The 14,976-nt window shown below is 45.6% G+C and overlaps 1 protein-coding gene across 3 annotated transcripts; it reads left to right on the forward strand.

Annotated features, from left to right (window-relative positions):
• Window positions 1-6,687: 6,687 nt before the first annotated feature.
• LOC123432212 (katanin p80 WD40 repeat-containing subunit B1 homolog KTN80.3-like) lies at window positions 6,688-13,342 on the forward strand. Of its 3 annotated transcripts, none has more exons than XM_045115376.1 (18): window positions 6,689-6,944; window positions 7,901-8,031; window positions 8,149-8,266; window positions 8,361-8,587; window positions 8,811-8,913; window positions 9,063-9,133; window positions 9,799-9,822; window positions 9,961-10,035; window positions 10,130-10,273; window positions 10,343-10,472; window positions 10,593-11,354; window positions 11,438-11,502; window positions 11,599-11,724; window positions 11,831-11,905; window positions 11,987-12,105; window positions 12,513-12,629; window positions 12,720-12,788; window positions 12,890-13,342. In XM_045115376.1, exons 1-18 carry the CDS (start codon window positions 6,917-6,919, stop codon window positions 12,969-12,971), a joined length of 2,466 nt encoding a protein of 821 aa, XP_044971311.1. In that variant the 5' UTR covers window positions 6,689-6,916; the 3' UTR covers window positions 12,972-13,342. The 3 variants fall into 3 exon arrangements, with proteins under 3 accessions (XP_044971313.1, XP_044971311.1, XP_044971312.1); XM_045115377.1 differs by having other exon boundaries at window positions 10,343-10,466; XM_045115378.1 differs by lacking the exons at window positions 12,513-12,629; window positions 12,720-12,788; window positions 12,890-13,342 and having other exon boundaries at window positions 6,688-6,944; window positions 11,831-12,081.
• Window positions 13,343-14,976: the final 1,634 nt, after the last annotated feature.

Here is a 14,976-nt window from a genome sequence, read left to right on the forward strand (position 1 = left end):
ACCCGCAGGGTCTGCACACTTAAGGTTCGACGTTGTTTTATGCGTATTTGAGTTATATGGTTGGTTACCGAATGTTGTTCGGAGTCCCGGATGAGATCACGGACGTCACGAGGGTTTCCGAAATGGTCCGGAAACGAAGATTGATATATAGGATGACCTCATTTGATTACCGGAAGGTTTTCGGAGTTACCGGGAATGTACCGGGAATGACGAATGGGTTCCGGGAGTTCACCGGGGGGGCAACCCACCCCGGGGAAGCCCATAGGCTTTGGGGAGACACACCAGCCCTTAGTGGGCTGGTGGGACAGCCCCAAGGGGGCCTATGCGCCAAGAGAAGGAAATCAAAGGAAAAGAAAAAAAAAAGAGGGAGGAAGTGGGAAGGGAGGGGGACTCCTCCCACCAAACCAAGTCCAACTCGGTTTGGGGGGGGAGTCCTCCCCCCCTTGGCTCGGCCGACCCCTTGAGGGTCCCTTGGACCCCAAGGCAAGGTCCCCCTCCCTCCTCCTATATATATGGGGTTTTTAGGGCAGATTTGAGACGACTTTCTCACGGCTGCCCGACCACATACCTCCATAGTTTTTCCTCTTGATCGCGTTTCTGCGGAGCTCGGGCGGAGCCCTGCTGAGACGAGATCATCACCAACCTCTGGAGCGCCGTCACGCTGCCGGAGAACTCTTCTACCTCTCCGTCTCTCTTGCTGGATCAAGAAGGCCGAGATCATCGTCGAGCTGTACGTGTGCTGAACGCGGAGGTGCCGTCCGTTCGGTGCTAGATCGTGGGACTGATCGCGGGATTGTTCGCGGGGCGGATCGAGGGACGTGAGGACGTTCCACTACATCAACCGCGTTCTCTAACGCTTCTGTTGTACGATCTACAAGGGTACGTAGATCACTCATCCCCTCTCGTAGATGGACATCACCATGATAGGTCTTCGTGCGCGTAGGAAAATTTTTGTTTCCCATGCGACGTTCCCCAACACGTGTCACACCCTTCGGTGTTGCGGGTGGTCCATCAACCTTCAATGGCGCCATTACAACCACTCTCAAGCTAGTTCTGCGCGGTTGTGTCGTCTCCTTCTTCAACGACATACTCATATTCGGCAAAAACTTCTCAGAACACCTCCAACATATCGCTCAAGTGATGAGGGTGCTCCAAAATGACCATTAGAAAGTCAAGCAATCGAAGTGCTCCTTCGCACAACAAAAAATTGCCTACCTCGGCCACGTGATCAATGGACAAGGTGTTTCCACTGACCCGGCCAAATGCACGCAGTCCAAAACTGGTCGACACCCAAATGTGTTAAAGATGTGAGTAGTTTTCTCGGATTGACAGGCTACTACCTCAAGTTTGTCAAACACTTCGGCATCATTGCTTGCCCACTGGTCAAACTTCTGAAGAAGAATCAACTGTTCATTTGGACAAGTGACACACAACAAGCGTTCGACACTCTGAAAGAGAAGCTCATATCTGCCCCACTGCTACAACTGCCGGACTTCAACAAACAGTTCATAATTGACATGGATGCATGTGCCCATGTAGTCGGCATGGTCCTCCAGCAAGAGGGTCACCCGATTGCTTGCATGAGCAAGCCTCTAGGACCATGCAACAGCGGCCTCTCCACTTACGAGAAAGAATTCATGGCAATCTTGATGGCCGTGGAACAATGGCGACCGTACGTGCAAAATGCCGAATTCCTCATTGGAACTGATCAGCGCAACTTAATTCACCTTGATGATCAACGTGTGTCCACCGCCTCGCAACAGAAGGCATTCACAAAACTGCTAGGGATGTGCTACAAAGTCAGCTACCAGACTGGAGCCACCAACACTGTGTCTGACGCCCTCTCGCGGCGCACACATGAAGCTTCCTTGACAGCCATCTCTGTCTGCGCCCCCGCCTGGTTATCAGACATCACGACCAGCTACAAATCCAATTCGCAAGCCCAAAAGATCATCCAAGATCTATCACGCCGCCCAGACCCCAAACTATGCTTTGCTATGTGCGATGGCCTACTATACTTTCGTGACAGGTTGTGGCTAGGCGGGTCTCCAGCCCTTCAGCAACCCGTGCTCCGTGCCTTTCACGGCAGCACTATCGATGGTCACCCAGGCGCGCCAGTCACATACTAGCGCCATCACAGACTCTTTGCCTAGCCCAAGATGAAAGAACACACACGTCAGTACGTTTAGTCTTGCACCGCCTGCGAGTAGGCTAAGCCCGAGCGCGTCCGATACCCAGGTCTGCTCGAGCCTCTACCAATCCCAGATGGCACTTGGAAGGTTGTCACCATGGACTTCATTGATGGTCTTCCCGTGTATGCTTAATTCAACTGCATACTCGCGGTCGTCGATAAGTTCACTCGCTATGCTCACTTTCTTCCTTTCAGTCATCCCTTCACGACGGCCAAGGTGGCACGTTCATACCTGGAGAATGTCTACAAACTGCACGGTCTGCGAGAAGCTATCGTCTCCGAGAGAGACCCCGTGTTCACTAGCAGTTCATGGCACGAGCTGTTCAAGACCATCGGCACAGAGCTCAACATGAGTACCCCGTGCCACCCACAAACGGGCGGGCAAACAGAGCGCGCCAACCAGTGTGTGGAGATCTACCTATGGTGCTTCATTCACGCGTGCCGCACAAGTGGCATCAGTACCTAGCCCTCGCGGAATTCTGGTACAACTTCAGCTATCATTATGCTTTGGATACTTATCCTTTTGTAGCTCTCTACGGGCACGAACCCCACCAATGGGGGATTGAAGCGGCTTCCACCTGCAAACTTCCTCCGCTCAAGGAATGGCTCGAAGAACGCAAAAACACGCAACAAGTTCTCTCCGAACACCTTCACCGAGCCCGCGGTATCATGAAAGCCCAAGCGGACAAGAAACGCACGCTCCGCACCTTCATCGTGGGTGACAAGGTCTTCGTCAAGCTGCAACCATACGTCCAGACTACGGTGGCCCACTTCACCAACCACAAGCTCGCCTTTCGCTACTTCAGGCTGTTAAAGATCACCCGCATCGCCAACCCCCGTCGCGTACGAGCTGGAGCTTCCGACATGCGCCAAGGTCCACCCCATCTTTCATGTGTCCTAACTACGTCGCGCCTTGTCCCCAAGCACTCCGATCAAGCCCGAGCTATCGACGCCCTCCGACGAGCCTCTGCGTCCGGTTAATGTCCTGGACACGCATTGGCACACGAAACCCAAGGGACATCGTGAGCAGATGCTCGTGCGCTGGACCGACCCATGCACCCTCGACGCTACCTCGGAAGATGTCGAGCTCCTTCGCGACCGTCATCCTACACTCTTGGCTCGAGGGAAAGCCAGCTCTCAAGGAGGACGGATGTTAGCACCCCTGCTGACAAGGCCGTTGTAACTGATGACCCACAAGTATAGGGGATCAATCGTAGTCCTTTCGATAAGTAAGAGTGTCGAACCCAACGAGGAGCAGAAGGATCTGACAAGTGGTTTTCAGCAAGGTAAAATCTGCAGGCACTGAAATTATCGGTAACAAGTGATTGTGTGGTGAGATGATTCGTAGCAAGCAACAAGTAACAAAAGTAGCAATGGTGCAGCAAAGTGGCCCAATCCCTTTTGTAGCAAGGGACAAGCCTGGACAAAGTCTTATAGGAGGAAAAACGCTCCCGAGGACACACGGGAATTTCTGTCATGCTAGTTTTCATCATGTTCATATGATTTGCGTTTGTTACTTTGATAGTTTGATATGTGGGTGGACCGGCGCTTGGGTACTTCCCTTACTTGGACAAGCATCCCACTTATGATTAACCCCTCTCGCAAGCATCCGCAACTACGAAAGAAGAATTAAGACAAAAGTCTAACCATAGCATTAAACTAGTGGATCCAAATCAGCCCCTTACGAAGTAACACATAAACTAGGGTTTAAGCTTCTGTCACTCTAGCAACCCATCATCTACTTACTACTTCCCAATGCCTTCCTCTAGGCCCAAACAATGGTGAAGTGTTATGTAGTCGACGTTCACATAACACCACTAGAGGAAAAACAACATACAACACATCAAAATATCGAACGAATACCAAATTCACATGACTACTATTAGCATGACTTATCCCATGTCCTCAGGAACAAAAGTAACTACTCAAAAAGCATAATCATATTCATGACCAGAGAGGTAATGAGTAGCATCAAGGATCTGAACATAAACTCTTCCACCAAATAATCCAACTAGCATCAACTGCAAAGAGTAATCAACACTACTAGCAACCTTACAAGTACCAATCGGAGTCGCGAGACGGAGATTGGTTACAAGTGATGAACTAGGGTTTGGAGATGAGATGGTGCTGATGAAGATATTGATGGTGATGAGTCCCCTCCGATGAGAGGAGTGTTGGTGATGACGATGACGATGATTTCCCCCTCCGGGAGGGAAGTTTCCCCGGCAGGATCGTCCTGCCGGGGCTCTAGATTGGTTCTGCTCAAGTTCCGCCTCGTGGCGGCGACGAGTCCACGAAAAAGCTCCTCCTTGATTTTTTTTTTCCGGACGAAACCCTTCATATAGCAGAACAGGGGGGCCAATGGGCCAGCAGGCTGCCCACAAGCCCCCTAGGCGCGGCCGGGGGGGGGGGGGTGGCCGCCCCTACCAGGCTTGTGGCCACCTGCTGGCGCCCCTCTGGCGCTTCTTCGGCCCAGTATTTTTTATAAATCCGGAAAAAAATCCTTGTTGATTTTTACGGGGTTTGGAGTTGCGTAGAATAAGTATCTCAAACTTGCTCCACTTTCAGGCCAGAATTCCAGCTGCCGGCATTCTCCCTCTTCATGTAAACCTTGCAAAATAAGAGAGAAAAGGCATAAGTATTGTACCGTGAAGTGAAATAACAGCCCAAAAAGCGATAAATATCAGCATGAAAGCATGATGCAAAATGGACGTATCAGTAACCACGGTGGATCACGAGTTTGACCCCCAGGTGCGCCTCTAGCAGGCCACCTCGGATCGCACAACCCAACAGAAGGTACCTTGGGCCCGAGTGGGCCACCTAGGCTCGACGCAATCCATCCGCCGCTACTTGTACCCCCGAGCGCGTCGTCACTGTCATCCATTGGGATCCGGACGAACCGGCTGTTCTCTTCCCCTTTCCCCACTCTTCTTCCTCCACGAGATCCGCGTGGCTGTCACGCGAGATCAAGCTTGTATGCTACCTTGATCTGTAGATCGAGCTGGTACCTAACAAAACTCTACCAATGTTGTTGGTTCCACATTAGGGTTTAATGCCACTACTAGATAAAATCTTCCATAGACAAAGATATTATATACTATAGCTTCACTCGAGAATATAGGATGTATTGGTATAGCCTATTAAAACGTCTTATATCTTAAAATGTAGGTAGTAATAGAGTGCTTTGCAAATTTACACATTCTACGAGAAAAAACACATGATCTTGGCGGTTCAGTTGTTGGATGGTTGGCAACACTTTCGTCCATTTTGAAGCTTCTAAGAGCAGTTTGTTCATTATAATTAATCAATAATAATAAGGTTATCTAATTTGTGAAAAAATAAAATTGGCATAAAAATGAGGGGAAGAAAATGACATAATTTGAAAAATGTAAAGTCATAGCTTATTATTTTTTATCATCACGGCTTGGACATTCATTCACCGGTAAAAAGAACAAAGAAATACTCTTTGAAAAATGGCGTTGCTACGCGTCGGACGCCACCGCCTCGTTAGCCGTTCGATCAGATGTATTATACAGTCGGGATCATCTTTTATTACCGTAACACATGTCGTGTTGTAGAAATTTACTGTAACATGGATTATGTTGCGGATTTTTTTATAAAATAGACCAATTTGCAGATTATTTTTGCAACAATTGTTTTATTGCAGCTTTTTTGCATCAGAAGTTTTGTTGAAATTTTTTTTATAACAAAGATCTCGCTATAATTTACATTTTTTTGGAAGTAAAGGACTGTACGGTTATTTTCCGCAACACAAACCGTGTTGCAGAAACTCGATGTAGCGGATATCGAGCAACAACCATGTCGATGAAAGAAAGGTCGATGCTCTCTCGAAACGGCGAGGCGACGGTGGCTGCAGCTCCACACGATGGGCACGGACACCGGTGATCCAATCCTCCATACGACAGGATGCACCTTGAGTTCGGGCACACCGGGACGACCGACGTTCATGGTGAAGCAGAGAGGCAACAACGGCACCAACGCCGGTGACCTCGTCGACATGCGGCCGACAGCGAGCGTCGTCGACGGCGGTCGAAGCAGCTCGAGACAAGGAGCTTGGGAGAACCATGAGCGGTGGCTCCTCTCGTGGGAATCCAGATCCAGATTCCGCAACACACCTCTTGTTGCGGAGAGAGAGATTGTAACAACCATTTAGTTATAAAAATTACTCCCTCTGTTTTAAAATATAAAACTTTTTAGAGATTTCACTAAAAGACTACATACAAAACAAAATGAGTGAATTTATACTTAAAATATGTCTATGTACATTCGTATTTAGTTTATAGTACGATCTTTAAAATGTCTTATATTTAGAAACGGAGGAAATAGTATAAGTAATGCGTTGTTTCTAATCAATCTGATTAAAATTTTATCAAACGGTCACGGAAGCGGCTGATGCAGGCGTGATTATCCGTCGACTGATTCTAACCATTTCCCTTAAAAAAACCAAGAAATACCTTTTTTTATACAATAACCAAGAAATACTTTGCTGTGCTCTTTAGAGTTGCTTTTCCCCTCGCCTCTCTCTCTCCCTCTCACTAGTTTGTTCCTATAAAATCGGGCGGATTTGTAGCACCAAACGAGAAACGGCATACAATAAGGGACCGATTCTGACGCACAATTCGAAATCTTCTCTCCGTCGTCGCCGCCGCCGGCCCGCCGCAGCGAGGAAAAAAATCAAGCTTTTGATGACTGCTGCCGTCACGGATGGCCACCAAGCGCGCGTACAAGCTCCGTATCCTACTTCTTGCTCCGTGAATAATCTATTGTCGGTCTGGGAATCTCGAATCGGGGTGCTTTGTGCCGAATTGCTTGGATCGGTACAGTTAGGTTTTGGTTGGGATGGGCTCGCGTGCAGCGATTACAATCGATTCCAGGAACATTCCAGGAACCTACCTCTTGCATCTTGAGCTGTTCTTGGGTTCATGTTGGCCTTCTTAGATTGTGATTGAGCTCAGTTGGTTCCAAGGAACTAATTTAAGTCGTTCCGAGTAACTGACATTTTTTTTTCCGGTGTGATTTTGCGCCTGTGTGAATGGGCGTGTAAGTTGAGTGAAATGTCCTCTGGGATGAGTACTAATATAACAAAAAAATAAAAATAGAACAATATGGTTTTCTGCTGAACATTAAACTACACTTTATGGGTTCAATTTAATTCGAGAGAATGTGTGCTCAATAGTTTGTTTGTGAGGCTCCTCAAAAGAAGTTTGTTCCTACGTGTAATACTGAAAAAATTAAATCCCTTGTTAGAAATTTGCCCCTTGTGTTATGTAATTTACCATTGCTTTTGTCACTTCAGATATTGCAGCAAATATGATCATGTTGTTGGATCCGAACTCCTGACACCTACCTTCTGGAAGTTGTGAAGCTCAATACTGAATCTTCCGATTTCGTTTTGTCAGACTCATTTAGGATAGCATGGCTTGTAGAATTACTGAAATGAACCTAGTGCCACACACAATATGGTGTTATTACCTGTTCGATGTTGATAATGAAGTGCAGAATAGTTCTAAATTTCTAATTGATGGCATGACCTCACAACTCGCTCTGGGTTTTTGTTGACTATATACCTAGTGGGAATGTGTATTCCAAAATAATACCAGAAAGTGAACTCCGACATAAACATTTAGCCTGACTTCATGGATTTTATATCAGGCTACAGCAGTTTCATGTTACCTTGACAATGCACAGAGGAGTTTGTTGCGCATGCTTCGGATGTCACTTGTGCCAAGTTTGGGAAGCGAACATCAAGAACCCTCATCACTGGTGGGGAGGATCAGAAGGTCAATCTTTGGGCTGTAGGGAAACCTACCGCTGTCCTGGTAATGTTATATGGGGAGTTTCATCACTTTCTATGTAATTGCATTTTTGGTTGGTAGCCATTTAGGTGGTTGCTTATGTACTTACAATTACAAGTGAGTGTCACTACGCTTTTGCAGAGCCTCTCAGGCCTTACAAGTCCAGTTGAGTCACTGAGCTTTGATTCCTCTGAGGTTATGATAGGTGCCGGAGCAGCATCTGGAACAATAAAAATATGGGATATCGAGGAAGCAAAAGGTGTGAACCAGTCTTGATAACGCTGGCCTCTATTTGAAGCGAAAAGATCAACTGTAATTGTATCTTGTGATTATATCTGATTTTATTGCGACAGTTGTTCGAACTTTCACTGGGCATAGATCAAATTGCGCCTCTCTTGATTCCCACCCTTTTGGAGATTTTTTTGCGTCTGGGTCTTCAGATACAAACATGAAAATATGGGACATGCGGAAGAAGAGATGCATTCACACATACCAGGGTCATACTGGAAGGATTGATGTTCTTAGATTCACTCCTGATGGTCGGTGGATTGTTTCTGGTGGGGCTGATAGTTCTGTGAAGGTAAGAGTTTGAACATGTCCAGTAAATATGATAAAAAAATTCAACCTATTAAGCTGTACCACAGAAAAGATTGCAGGGGAATCCGCTGATTGGTCCAACCTATAAAGTTGTCATATATGCTCATAACGTAACTAATATTAATAAGATGAATAAACACATGCTGTAGCGAAAAAATATCTTATATTTCTTCTGTCACTGATTATTTTCGTAAATAACTTGCTAGATCTGGGATTTGACAGCTGGAAAGCTCTTGCATGACTTTAGGCTTCATGAAGGTCCAATTAACTGTTTAGATTTTCACCCCCACGAGTTCTTACTGGCAACAGGTTAGATGGATGATCATATTACTGTAAAACCTGTACAAGAACATAAGAAATGCTCCCAGATAACATCTTTCCTCCAAAATTATTTATATATCATCTAGACTTGGTTAGTTGTAACTTTTGCTTTCTGTTCTTTCCAAAAACTTCTGCAGGTTCAGCTGATAAGACTGTTAAGTTTTGGGACCTTGAGACTTTTGAGTTGATTGGATCTTCTGGGCCGGAGGTATAATATTTCCTAATCGATGATTTAGAAAGCTCAGGCTCTACATTTGTGTCTCCTAGTTCATGTTATCTTTGTGTTCAGATTGTGAAATAATGTACTTATATAAACACTATCATTGTGCACTCATCCAGCAAACTTATGTCCTAATAAAAATTTACAATTTTTCTCAAGCTGCATTTGATCATACTCTTGGCTTTGATGTAATTTAATTTCAAACTGAGTTCAATCACTATGAATTGTGTTTTTCCTTTGTAATTATGCCTAAATCTGACCCTTTACAAGGACCCAAGGCAACACATCAGATCAGCATCAAGCATTGATTTCATGTATTTGTACCCAGAGCCATGAAATAGTACCAAGTAATGCTGACCATGATTCATAAATTAGTATGTCAGACCAAATGTTGCAGTGTACCTGAAATTGTGAGCTAAGTAGCATGAGCCTTTAGTTGTTTATAATCGTTTGTTAATTCAAGTTTCTTGGTTTGTTTTTAGAACAAGTTTCTTGTGTATGCATATTTGAACTCTTTTATAACTTTCAGTTGGTAAGCTTAATGGTGCATACCCACTCTCTTTTTTAATCTTCTCTACTTGAGCTATAAGTAATTTTAGTATCCATTTATCTTGTTTCTTCCTGGATTTAACTAATTTTTCGGCTTCATGCAGAATTGCCGGGAATACTATGTGCCGGTACAGATTCTGACCACAGCTTCTGTTATTCATTTGTATATAGTTTCCCTATGGGTGGATGGGGATTCTTGATTATGACCAAATTAACTATCTGTAAGTGATGTAGTCAATACTTATTGCAAGCTTTCAAATTTTCAGGGTAGTGTAGTTCGTTCTATGACATTCAACAGTGATGGCAAAGCACTTTTTTGTGGATTACATGAAAGTTTGAAGGTAGATACTCTAATAAAATGTCAAATTCCTCATTTCAAGTTTGGAGCAATGATGTCGTAACAAAATCATCTGCATGTTATCCTTTTGCTTGCAGGTTCTTTCATGGGAACCCATCATATGTCATGATGCGGTTGATGTTGGCTGGTCGACATTAGCAGATCTAAATGTACAAGAGGGAAAACTTCTTGGCTGCTCATATAACCAAAGTTGTGTGGGAATATGGGTTGTGGACTTGATGGTATGATTCTATAAAAAATATTATGTTAGCATATGAGCAGTTCTGATATGGTATTAATCTAAACTTCAGAAAATTGATCCATATGCTGTCCGTAATGCGGAAGCATTTTTGAATGGAAGTGGTAATGGGCCATTACAAGCTGATAATAGCATATCATCAATGCTGGAAAGGTTATCGATTTCCAGAAGCCCAGGTGTCCGTAAGGAGTTATTATTATCTCATGAATATGTGAATAACATTTCCTTTCCTTACCTTCGCCTGTTCTCTTTTAGTTAAAGATTTTCACCCTAACACTACCTGTATTTTGTGTTTTTAACAGAAGCCAATGAAACTCCATCCAATACATTGCTTAAGCGCCCGATGTCTGCGTCGAAAGTAACTTCTGTACCAGCTTCTTCTGCAGTGAGGAAGAGATTATCAAAAGCACCTGGAATAAATAATTTTCGTCTCACAAGAGCTGAATCTGCACCTCTTCTTTCTCCTAGGATTAGATTGAAGCCAAATTCTACTGACGACCAGAATACACACATAACTAATGTTTGCTTCAAAGTGGATCTCTCTACAAGTGCCAGAATGATTGCTGGTAGCTCACAGGCTTCTGCTGCTCCCACATATATACCTAGATCCAATATATATGCAGGTAGTAGTGAAGGATCCTCTTTGGTGCCTGGTGTTGCCCCAAGGCATGTTTCTAATGTGGATGTTGGTTCCAATCTCAGTGAAGCTGCCCCTGCTGACTTACCAGCCATGAGGCCTGAAAATTTAATAAAAGGTCATCTGGCTGTGGATCATGACAACGATGTTCATCATTGCGTATTTCATTCAAAGCCAATTACTTCAAAAACTCCACAAAGGAAATTTATAAGAGAAACATCAAGTGATGGGGACATTAACTGTTTTGGGCCATTGTGTGCTGAAAGTGTTCAGTCTAACGAAGTTGATGACTGGTATGATGTTTGTGGTTTTGAAGAAACAAAATCAGAAGTTGGAAGGAATCCACAATTTGTAAATGTTAATAGAACAGTAGTGTTTGGATCGAGCCAACTGGTGGAATCAAGTGAGAGCAGCATAGTTCAAAATCGTAAGTGCTCTGCTGAATTGGTATGATATTATTTTGATTGGAATATTTGATCCTCATAGGGTTATCATCATGCTCTTTGTCAGGAGGAAAGGGACATTTATGTGCGAATTACGAGAGAAGCGAGTACGCACCAACGTTAGATGGCTTGGTATACATTACTTCCAAAACTTGAAGTTATGTTATTTGGGATGCCTTTGCTCATTCTGTTCATACCAAACCCAACTCTATATTTCTACTTCTGTAGAGGAAACAATCTTCATTTGCTGGAGAACACACTGCATCGGCTAATGATAACAATCTTATAGCTAACCTAATGCAAAGTCATCAAGAATTCATTCATGGCGTGAAGTCGCGGCTGACAAAACTAGAGGTATTGAAGGAAAATAGAACCAACAATAACATTTACTGATATTATTTGGGAGACATGATTATGGTGCATATATTTTGTAATGGTAATTCCCATGTGATATTTGCAGCTTGTGTACCGCTGTTGGCAAAATAATGATATCAAGGGCTCTGTCAGTGCTATGCGAAGAATGTCGGATCATGCTGTGTGGACTTCCTACCATACCCTTAATACTGTAGTTTCACTCTATACAATAGCTGATGTCTTTGCTCTATCTGTTTTGTAGGTTACTGCTGATATAATTAATGTTCTTATTATGGAAAAGAGTACTAAGTATATCACTCTAGACATTTGCACTTCTGTTTTACCTCTTGCCGCCAATCTTCTTGAAAGTGGATATGATAGGTATTTCATCTTATTTATTCATTCAAAGTATTACTCCCTCCATTCCTGAATATAAGTCTTTTTAGAGGTTTCACTAGGGGACTACATACAAATGTATATAGACATATTTTAGAGTGTAGATTCACTCATTTTGTTCCGTATGTAGTCCACTAGTGAAATCTCTAAAAAGACTTATATTTAGGAACGGAGGGAGTATAATTTACCTTTTACCTTCCTATTGTACACTGGATAAGGTTTACTGATAGCCATTGCCGGGTGCAGTACTGCGGTCTTTCACTGCCCTTCCACTGTTATTTATAAAAAAAATCTTCATGGTTCATACAGTTTTAGCAGTATGGAAAAGTCACAGATACTGTGATGGTAACATTTGGGCTTATACAAGTGTTTGTTGTCATCTATGCCCGCAGACATTTGAACTTTGCCTTGGCGACGATCCTTAAGCTTGTGAAAAGCTTCAGTGCATCAATATTTTCATCTTTGTCGTCTGCTCCACCAGTCGGTGTAGACCTCGAAGCAGAGCAGCGGTATTTTGCCCATCCCTCCATCTTATCTAGTGTGATCCTTCTGTACATGTATAATATCATGTTTTTGTTCCACTTGTGCTGTGTTGCTAGGTTGGAACGCTGCAGTTTATGCTTTCAAGAGCTGGAAAAGATAAATGCAAATCTCATCTCCCTGACAAGGTAAGCCCCCTCTCTTTCAATTCAAAAACTAGCCGTTACCGAAAATCTGGAGATCTTACTAGTAATGTAAAGAACCGAAATGACACATCATCATCTTGTAGGAGAGAAGGCAAGGTTGGGAGATCAGCACGGGAGCTGAGCCTCTTTCTTCAGGATATCTTCAAGACGCCAAGCAGTTTATAAACGCAGAAAATTCACCCTCTTTTCTTTCGTACATGAGATATGTAGCGGCGTAGGACTAACAACTACGACGACAGAAGAAATATACGGAAAGTACATGCAAGTTGGGCAAAAATGCATGGCATCTTCTGATGGATATACACAACATCCAGTTCGAGGTTGACTTGCTGAAGAGCAGCTGCTGCAGCTTAGTGGTAGCATATAGGAAACCTAAGCTTGACATTTTCTTCTTTTTTCGCTCCTTGTCTCTGTGACCGTCGATCGGTGAGCAACTGTATATGACACCTTCACCTCTGCATCTATGTTGACAGCACACTGAAAAAAGTATGAAGATTGGCATACAAGTTGGGCAAAGTGCGCAGCATTTTCTGATAGAGATGTTTGCTGCTTCAATAAAATGGAGCAGGGGGAAAACCCCTTTTATTCAAAAAAAAAAATTCTGATAGAGATAGGCAACATCCAGTTTGTAGCTGTCGTTCAAGTTCCTTTCTGTTGTTGCTGAGAAAGTTGGTAAATTTTGTTGTTGTCTTGCAGAGGTAACTGCTGTTGTACACATTTGATGTGCGTGTCACGTGATAGAAATCGTATAAAAACTGCTGGTATGAGCACGGTCAGATGAACACTTTATGTGCAGAAATGATTATACGTAGAAATGCGAGTTTCATGAGAACGTACTTGTATCTTTTTTTCAGCGCCGAAAGTACTTGCACCTTGTACTATAACGGCACGGCAGGCTGGTCTCGAAGTCACGTTTTTTTTTTTTGAGACAGGACTAGAGGTCACGTGGGCTTGGATAAAGAAAAACCCATGGTGAACAGGACGTCAGCGTGGGCTTGTATACTGCCCGCCAGCACTGAATCGAACGGCCCACGCGGAGGGCTGCGGGAGGGAATCAGTGCGAGCGTTTAGTCCAACATCGCTTGCGAAGCTTTCGCCAACCAGTTTATAAGCCGTGACGTGAGAGCGTTAGAGCAACTCCAACACGGTGATCCATTTCATCTATCGCTGTCCGTTTTGGTCGGTGCGGACAAAAATGATGGCCCAACGCGTCGATCCATTGCTAAAACGCATCCTTCTCGTGTCCGCGTCGATCCATTTTCGGTCCAAATTTGGGACTGAAATGTGTCGGCGTGGACGCACGCGCCCCCCCCTCGTTGTCCGCCCCCAACCACCGCGGTCAACATAATTTATGACGGATGTCATCCTCGAACCCACGCATCGGCAACTGCGGTCGGCCTTTTTTAATCCGAGCGTGCGGTGGGTTCCGCCATCTGCTTCCAGAACCCGCCCCCGTCCCCATCTCGCCACCTCCTCGGCGGCCGAGCGACCAAACCCTAGCCCACCATGGCCGGCAGCTTCCCAAACAAGGGCAAGGCCCCGCTCTCCCCCCGCGCCACCTCCCCGCCGTCGTCTTCTCGGCCTCGCAGCGCGTGAGCGTCCCGGTGCACCAAGCGCGGTGGCACTGGGAGCACCACGTCGCACTCCCTTACCCCGACGTCACGCTGTCGCACGGCTGACACCTGAATCCGGAGAGGATTCCGGTGTCGGCGGTGCCGCGGTTGACGCGGGTGCATCTTAAGGAGGTGACCAACGACGACGTTTGCTGACGGCGGAGCAGCGGCGAGACCCCACATACGCGGCCGACTCCCCTAACTGGGAGTGTGGTTCGGGGTGGAGCACGAGGAGCAGCGTTGCCGTGGCGTATGCCAAGTGCATCCAGGAGGCCCTCCGCCGCCCCCGCCTGTCGTCAGCGACGAGGACCAGGAGGCTGAGGCCGCCTACCAGGCGACGCTCGCTGGTGTCCTCCGCGACAGCGAGGAAGAAGCGCGGCGCATGCCCGAAGAGGAGGTGGCGTACCAGCGGCAGCTCGCGAAGGCCATGGCACTGTCGGCCGCCGGCGACTGTGTCGTGCCACATCCGCCGGAGCCCGCGCTGCCGTGGCAGGTCTACCAGTGGACCGACGTCGTCCAGGAGTTCGTCAGCGCGCCGCCCATCTGGCTGGGCGTGA

Source organism: Hordeum vulgare, chromosome 1H (genome assembly GCF_904849725.1).
Source record: "Hordeum vulgare subsp. vulgare chromosome 1H, MorexV3_pseudomolecules_assembly, whole genome shotgun sequence".
NCBI lineage: Eukaryota > Viridiplantae > Streptophyta > Magnoliopsida > Poales > Poaceae > Hordeum > Hordeum vulgare.

Bases quoted from the DNA above. Each gene is read 5' to 3' on its own strand.
- LOC123432212 (XM_045115376.1), top strand. From the start codon at position 6,917: ATGGCCACCAAGCGCGCGTACAAGCTCC. The intron at 11,503-11,598 runs GTATACATTACT...CTACTTCTGTAG, and splicing joins CACCAACGTTAGATGGCTTG to AGGAAACAATCTTCATTTGC. The intron at 12,630-12,719 runs GTATTTTGCCCA...CTGTGTTGCTAG, and splicing joins GACCTCGAAGCAGAGCAGCG to GTTGGAACGCTGCAGTTTAT.